This window comes from Vombatus ursinus, unplaced genomic scaffold (assembly GCF_900497805.2).
Source record: "Vombatus ursinus unplaced genomic scaffold, bare-nosed wombat genome assembly UNPS02009698.1, whole genome shotgun sequence".
Taxonomy (NCBI): Eukaryota; Metazoa; Chordata; class Mammalia; order Diprotodontia; family Vombatidae; genus Vombatus; species Vombatus ursinus.
The window spans coordinates 1-8,227 of record NW_020949476.1 but is presented as its reverse complement, the minus strand read 5'-3'; the positions used below and the strand labels follow the sequence as shown (position 1 = coordinate 8,227).

At 42.6% G+C, this 8,227-nt stretch overlaps 1 protein-coding gene across 1 annotated transcript; it reads right to left on the bottom strand.

The window, feature by feature from the left end:
• Positions 1-2,009: 2,009 nt before the first annotated feature.
• On the bottom strand, positions 2,010-7,303 carry LOC114036097 (F-actin-monooxygenase MICAL2-like). The gene is made up of 3 exons (XM_027852493.1): positions 7,076-7,303; positions 4,087-4,175; positions 2,010-2,747 (listed from the first exon to the last, which is right to left on the bottom strand). Exons 1-3 carry the CDS (start codon positions 7,182-7,184, stop codon positions 2,355-2,357), a joined length of 591 nt encoding a protein of 196 aa, XP_027708294.1. The 5' UTR covers positions 7,185-7,303; the 3' UTR covers positions 2,010-2,354.
• Positions 7,304-8,227: the final 924 nt, after the last annotated feature.

The window sequence follows — 8,227 nt, the reverse complement described above, 5'->3', positions numbered from 1 at the left end:
TTAGAATTGCTCTCTTATTGCTATAAATGAGACTTGGGGAAAAAAAAATAAACCTTTAGAAATGAGCCATCTATGAAACGCTTTAACTACACAGTGATTTCCAAGATGGAATGCAGATAAAAGTCATGAAGAGCAGCGTACCCTCAAGAAAGGTGTGTGCATTGTCACCTTTGAGAATGAACAGTTTTTGAAATCCCTAACCCCAACAGCTGTGTGATTTTGGTAGCTCCCAGATGTGCAGCAAGTGAAGGGTCCTCCCTACAACTCAGCAGCCCTCGTGCAAACTAGATGGGACCACTTCTTCACTGGGCTCCTGGTAGCTAAGATTTGGCTGCAGACTCAACTAGACTGCCAGGCCCCTCATTCTCCCATAGGATCTTCAAAGTCTTTACAGGAGACCCAGGAAGCCAATTGGGCTTTCTAATTTCTAAAACTTACAAAGTCTTCTGGGTCTCCAAATAGAGGTTAACTTGAGATCTAGAGTTAAAAGAAAACCCAACGGGGTTTAGGGCAGCATCATTAACTCTGGGGAAAATAAGGCTGGGAGGGGAGTTGGCATCAAGAGACCCATTCTGACTCAACCGACCCATCCATCAACAAGTTTTTACTAAGTGTCTACTATGCACCAGGCACTGTGTCTACACAGGCAAAATAGACCACAGGGGCTGTGTAACTTTCCAAATAGTTTGGGCAATGTTGACAGCCAGTTTAAAACAGGTAGTCAAGGCCCCAAGTGCTTTTCTTCCCAAGTGAATTTATGGGCAAGAACCCTACTAATGAGTAATTACCTCAACTCCACACCTTACATTGTCTATAAAGACAGTGTATTAAGATTTCCTCCAGACCAGAGGACATAATCATTCTTTCCCTAAATAAATATGGTGAGATAATCATCTCCTTAAAGCTGGAAGGAAACTTATATGTCATCAAATCCAACTTCTTCACTTTATAAATGATGAAATTGAGACCTGGAAAGGCTGACTTGTCATGCAGGGTCATGTAGCTAGTAAATATCTGAGGCAGGATTTGAACTCAGAGCTCTCCAACTGCAAGTCCAACACTCTACATTATGTCATGCTGCTTCTAAATGAAACTCCTTCTTGCACCTGAGGACAGATATTGCCTGCATGGAAGCCTACTCCCTGACACTGTACCATCTGTAAGCATGTATCACAGGTTCTACATGCAATAACAGAATCTGGGTGGGTATTTATTTTCTAGCTGTAAGGCTGGGGGCGTTGGCTTCCCTGCTTTCTGCCCACCTGCCCCCAAAGACTAATGACTCCCATTCCAATTGGTCTCTGTCTCAGTGGATATGATACCAGAGGGTGCCTGAGCTCCTTGGGTTCACGTCCTAACCCTCAGAGCCAGGGACCTGACCACCCTTTGGCTTTACTGTCCCTAACCAGTCTGTGCTCGGGAGTAGGGGTGGTCAGACAGGGTCAAGTGCAAACTGCAGAAAAATGGCCTCCTCCACATCTTTCTCTGTATTGCTATAATTGGTTAATTCCTGACTGTGATGCTAGTGGATGGCTGGGCACCAATAATAAGTCCCTGCAATATTAATTCATTTGCTGCTTCTATGTATTGACATGTTGGGGTTTGGAAATTGAAAAAAAACCTGGTATTTCAAGTCAAAACAAGGAGGAAAGAAATCCTTCTAATTCTGAGAGAATAGTTTATTGCTATCGTCCCACCGAGCTCTTCTCAGAGCACACTATCTTAATCACATATTGCTTGTCCACATTCTTACTCTTCAACGATCGAGATTTAGGAGCATTAAAAAAAAATTGCCTAGTGTAGACAAGTAAATTGGAAGCCATAAGCCGGGAGGTGGCATGTTCATTTATGAGGTGTTGTTTTAAAAATCTCACATCATCATCTGCCTAAGTGGTAAACCTTATAATCTACAGCAAAGCTAAAAACCACCCCAAGTGACAAATCTCTAGTTCCCCAACATAACACCCTCCTTCCCCCCCCCCCAAACCCACCCCAACCCTAAAATTAAAAAAAAAACCTTTTAGAAAAAAGGTTGTGTCTTGTCTATTAAATCTTGAAATGTAAACCCGGAAACATGGCTCATTATCATGGTAAAAAGAACAGAAAGCTATCAATACATCCTTCATGTAAGTTCCACACACGGGCACCATGAGGACATCTACCTCCGCCATGTTCCTTGGACAAGGCTGAGGCGGATGCGCTCTCTGCATGTGTATCTAACTTGATTGAAAATAGTTTGTTTGAAATTCAGAGCACTAGCAAACTGCAAAAATACTACAATTTTACACTTTGGAATATCACAGGCACTTTGGGAGAGAGTGTATTGGGGAAAAAAATAGAGCATACAATAAGCTTCAGCTGATTTTGACCCAGAGGGACTGTTGCACCCAATCATGCACACTCTGGAGAGGGGACTCTGTCTCTCTGTACATGTCTGTCAGGACCTCGAAAAGCACACAGAGGAGAGGTACCCCGAGGCTCAGGAGTTCATACATATAGCAGTAGTTGTAAGCATTGTCCCTGAAATGGAGGGCGGTCTCATGCAGAAACCCATGTATCCTGTTACAGAGGCTTCTGGGGATGTCAAGCAGATCCCTTGTCACCCTAATGGGCCAGTAGAGCACTTTCCTAAAGAAGGAAGTCATGATACCTGGCGGGCTGGCTTCTCGGCTGTTGACGGCAGGACCAAGAATTTCAGGGGAAGCGTCTGGCCACTTTGCTTCCTGCTGTTTCTCCTTGACTTCCTCCTTAGAATCAGAACAAAGAGAAGTGTTGATTCCTGGGTCAAACAGATGGGACGCTCCGACCGATGAACGGTCTTCAGAGCCAACGGGCCAATGGGCCATGGGCCAAACCATCTGAGACCCTTCTGAGAATATGAATATGAAAATGACTTGGCAAAACTGACTTTTAGACAACAGGACCATTAAAATATCCATAGGCTCATCATTTCAGAGTAGCAAGGCCTTTTCAGGTCATCCAGTCCAATCTCCTAATTGAAAAAATAGGGAAGCTGAGGCCCAGAGAGGTTCAGAAAGGGATACTAAGATACAGTCTATACATGAAAGCCTTTCTTAATTCATAAAACACATCTTAAGTTTAGTTACATAGGAAAAGATCCATTTCAACTTGGGAGGAAAAAAACAACAACTTAGGCCTTAGAAATATCTCCTTCTCATCTTTCCTGGGCCTGAGCAACCATCTACACTAGGTGAGCTAGAAAGATTTCAATGTTCTCTCCCATCCTCCCTCTCTGTATCCCTTACTCCCTCCTTCTGTCTCTATGGGGAAGGGTAAATTGTGCATCTTGGGCAATATGGTGTAGAAAAGAGTGTTATGGAAACAAGAATGACAAGTCTTAAGAGAGCATTAGAATTAGAGCAGACTGTAAGCAGATTTTCACACGCTTTTTTTACTTTATTTTTCTTGGTTTTCTGAGTTGGTTTTTTTTTTTTTTGGTCTGCATTTGCTTTTGCAACATGGCTAATCTGGATATGTTTTGCAAGAATAAGCTATATCAAATTGCTTGCCTTGTCAAGGAGGGGGGGAGGGAGGGAGAGAATTTGGAACTTACAATTTTGAAAAAAGAATGTTAAACATATTTTTACATATAATTGAGAAAATAAATAGCTATTCTGAAGAGAAGAAATAGGATAGACTTAGCCATGGACCTCCCCCAAAGGTATAGGACAGGCCAGGAAAACAAATAACATATAGATAAGAGATAGTCCCATGAGGATTTATCCTCAGGTCTATTCCCAAGGACTTTGTTTATGCAAAATTATTTATTGAGGAATGTCAGGTATATGGTTTCTTAGACAGAAGGCAAATGGAGACAATAATTGGGTTCGAGCTGGGCTCAGAGGTCCCAGAACAATGAAGATGCTACCCTAGATTCCACACCTTGTCACTCACTGGTTCCTTTCAAAAGCCCTATCTCCCTCCCACGGCTGCTCTTGGGTGAACTGAAAAAAAGACTTCAAGATGGCCATCTCTAGGGGTCACAGAGAAATGCCTTCTCATTAAGGATCTTGACTCCTCTCTATGTTAGAGGTATTTCACAGGAAAAAAAACAAAACAACGTACCTCTTCTTGTCTCTTCAATTCTGCTCGTCTCTTCCTTTGCTTACTATTGGTTCTACAGTGAATGAAATGAGCTTTGCAGTAAAATTTACCTGTAAAGAAATAATCAAAATGGGAAGATGACATTTAACCTACAACTCTTTGATTAAAATATAAATGGACGACACCAAACTCTGGGATGCTACAGCAGAGATCTCCTTCCAAGTTGTCTTTGAAACACTAATGGTTAGTTTGGACATTGATGAGATCACAGATTTAGAGCTGGAGGAGACCAACCCTCTTATTGTGCAGATCAGGAAATTGAGACCCAAGGAAATGTGACTTGCCTAGGGTTATATTGGTTAAGTGCACGAAGTGGGATTTTTTTGTCTCCAAGTCATCAGGTTTTGCCCAATGCCTTTCATTCGACTTCATCTGAATTCACTCAAGACTAAAATCTAGTTCTCCCCTTTCCATCTCATCTGCAGGAAGAACATGAAAGACGGTCAAATGCTTTGCCAAAATCTAAGTAAACTACATCCACAGCATTTCCTTCATCTACCAGTATAGTAATCCTATCCAAGACAGAAATGTGGTTGGTCTGGTATGTCCTGCTCTTGAGAAAGCCACTATTAACTCTCTGTGGTCACAGTTTCCTTTTCGAGGTGGCCAGGAATGATCCCTATCATAACACGATTGAGAATTTTGCCAAGAATCAAAGTCAAGCTCACTTGGCCCTGTCCAGGCCCTCCAGTGCCTCTCCCATAAGTTGCTATTGCTCTTTCCCTCCTCAATTTATATTGTATTGATTCATTTGTGTATGAGTGGTATCTCCCCTAGTAATTTGTATTTTGCTTTTTGGTGAGGTGATCAGGGTTAAATGACTTGCCCAGGGTCACACAGCTAGTAAGTGTTAAGTGTCTGAGGCTGGATTTGAACTTAGTTCCTCCTGACTCCAAGGCCAGAGCTCTATTCACTGTGCCACCTAGCTGCCCCTTTCCCTAGTAAATTTTAAGAACTTTAAATAAGATAACATATGTAAAGTACTTTGGGAACCTTAAAGCACTATATAAATGGTAGTTATTATTACTACTGCTGCTGCTGCTGCTACTACTACTACTACTACTTTTTATAAGGGCAGGCAAGGGCAGTTTTCATTTTTATCTTTTGTATCTCCAGGACCTAGCACAGTGTCTTCCACATGACAGGGGCTTAACAAATATCTCATAAATTAAATTGACATATCTACATCTTCTGGGACTTACCAAAAGCTTGTTTAATTGAAACTATCAATCAAGTGCCACTTCCTCTATCAAGAGGCAGACATTGATAATGAGACCATTACTGAGCAAAGCTTAAAACTTGAGAAAGTCAAAGTTATTTTGGAAAGGGTCCAACTGAATTCAACAAGCATTTTAAAAGGACCATTTACTATGTGCCCAGTACTGTGCTAGTCTCTGGAGAATACAATATGGGAAGAAACCTGTCCTCAAGGAACTTATATTCTTTAAGAGATCTGTATTGTGCTAATGAAGACAGCAGTTGGTGTGGTTCTGTTCACCTAGCTCAGCCCACACAGCAATCTACTTGTTTACTAACTCTGATAATGATAATAACAATAATAATAATAATAGCTATCATTTATATAGCACTTACTATGTGCCAAGCACAGGGCTAAGTGCTTTACAATTGTGATTTCATTTGAGCCTCACAACAACCTTGGAAGGTAGGTGCTATTATTATCTTCTATTTTACAGTTGGAGAAACTGAGGCAAACAGAGGTTCAGTGACTTGGCCAAGGTCATACAGCTAGTGTCTGAAGTCATATTTGAACTCAGGTCTGACTCTAGGCTCAGTGCTCTGTCCACTGTGCTACTGAGCTGCCTCTACTATGGTATGGCTAGACTTTAGAGCCAATCTCTTTCCTAGAACATTTACTTATTCCCTCCTCTACGGCTTTGCTCTTAATATTCTTCTACTTACATATTCTACTCAACCTATCTTCCTCCATCTCTACCTACATAACATTCTTCTACCTACATATAACATTCACATAATAATCTACATATAATATTTATACATAACATCTCTACGTAACATTCTTCTATCTACATGTAACATCTACTCAATCATCTTCCTCCCTTCCTGCCCTGAAAGGCAAAGTCTTCCATTCTGATTCACTGGAGAATAGAGCCAGTATCAGTGAACTGGAAAAGAGTGATGTGACCCTGAACTTCAGGACCTTATTAATGATCAAAATTTAGAGATGCTATTCCTAGGGATGGGATAATGGATGGCATAAAGGACAGAGCAGCCCCTCAAACTTCATCTTGGCCAGGCTTAAAAACACAACCAACAAAAACCCTAGAACTACAGAGAGCCCACTCAGTTTCCCTGGCATGAGAAGACCCAACCATAACCCTTCACGGGACCCCAGACCTCGAGTTTTGGAAGGGCCCTTCCAAGGCTATTGATTCGACTTCATTCATTCTGTACAATATGAACTAAAGCCAAGAGAAGTTTGGTGACTTTCTCTGGGGTCCCATAGCTAGAAATTGTCTGCAGGTAATCTTGGAACCCAGGTCTTCCTTCTTTTAGAGGAGATAAAGAGACTGGACCTTTTACTGACACTGGGAACTTCTGAATGAGGAATCTCTACCAATGCAGGCTGCCGTATTCTCTGAAACACATAGTTTTAGAGAGTTAGCACCATGAGGTCAAGCATCTGCAAAACAGTAATGGTCCAAGGCAGGCATAAGCAGAGGTCACAGACATGCTCAATCCAGCTCAATGCAGTAATCCTTTTGCCTAGTAAGTGCAATTGAGTCCTCAGGAGGCTCCAGGGCCAAGGCCTAGGGGGAGCTCCTTCCAGGAGAAGGACCCATAAGACCATAAGACACATAAGACCATAGACCTATTTGTCTATGGGCTGTAAGGGCTCAGCCCTCCTCTCTCCCTAACTTGGGAATTCCCTAGGATGTTGCCCTTTAAGGTAGCCACTGCAGGGGTTTACCTTCATCTGCATCAAAGGCATAGACGGCCAGGCGAAGCGTGGTAGAGCAGATCTCACATCTGAAGCATTCCCTGTGAAAGAAGTGGCCCTCGGCACTCAGGCGCTCCATCACGTACACACGCCTCTTACAGAAATAGCAGATGTCGCTTCCTCCCAGGTTCTGGGGGAATTCTTTTCTCAAAGATCCCTGGGGACATAGGAGAAGGAAGGAGAAAAACAGCCAGTCAGAAGAGAAGAGTCTTGGATTGTAACCACCAATGTCAGTAAAAACCCAAGACGTCCTGGCATGCAGGCTGGGCTTGCAAGAACCTATGGCTTGAAGCTGATGAACAGCTCTTAAGATGCCATCTTAGTCTGACTCCTTCACTTCATAGGTGACAAAACTGAGCCTCCCCTCCCCTAAAGGAAGGGGGTCATCTAAGGCGAGACCAGTAGGGAGCAGTAGGGCAAGCAATGGAACCTAGGTCTACTGCCTCTCCAGACAAAGGCTCAGCCCACTACAACATCCTCCCCCACTGTAGGGGGCAGAGAAAATACCTAGAAATGGAAAGGCTCAGAAAAATTTTTTTTTTACTGCCTAGGATACTCTAACACCATGTCTGTACGGCAAAACTTTAGGATTTCAGTGTAGTTTTCCAAATTGAGTCTGCTCCAAGATTCCTACAATTACTATTTTTTAAAAGTTCTCCACCCCCAACCCTACCCTAATTTTTTTTTTGCCTAGACCTGAAATTTTATCAGCAGGGAACTCCCAGTGTGGAACTACCCTTCTCCAATGAGATCTTGTAGGGGATAGTTTTTGAGAATTGTCTTGGGACACTGAGAGGTGGCATCTTCCTCACAGTCAGATAGCTGGTACATGTCAGGGGTGAGACTTGAACCCAAGCTTTCTTGTCTTCTATCCATATGGACCCCTCTGCCTTTCCTCCCTCCCTGTGACCTCAGTGACATGTGGAATAGCAGCATAAAGCAATGTTTTCCAAGAGAAGACAAGCTAAAAGTGACCAAATAGGAAATGTGACATTTTCCATTCCATTGCCAATTAAGTGTACATTAGTAACTTACGGAAGGCAAGTAAAGTTTGCCCAACCCAAGACCTTCATATACACACACACACACACACACACACACACACACACACACACACACACA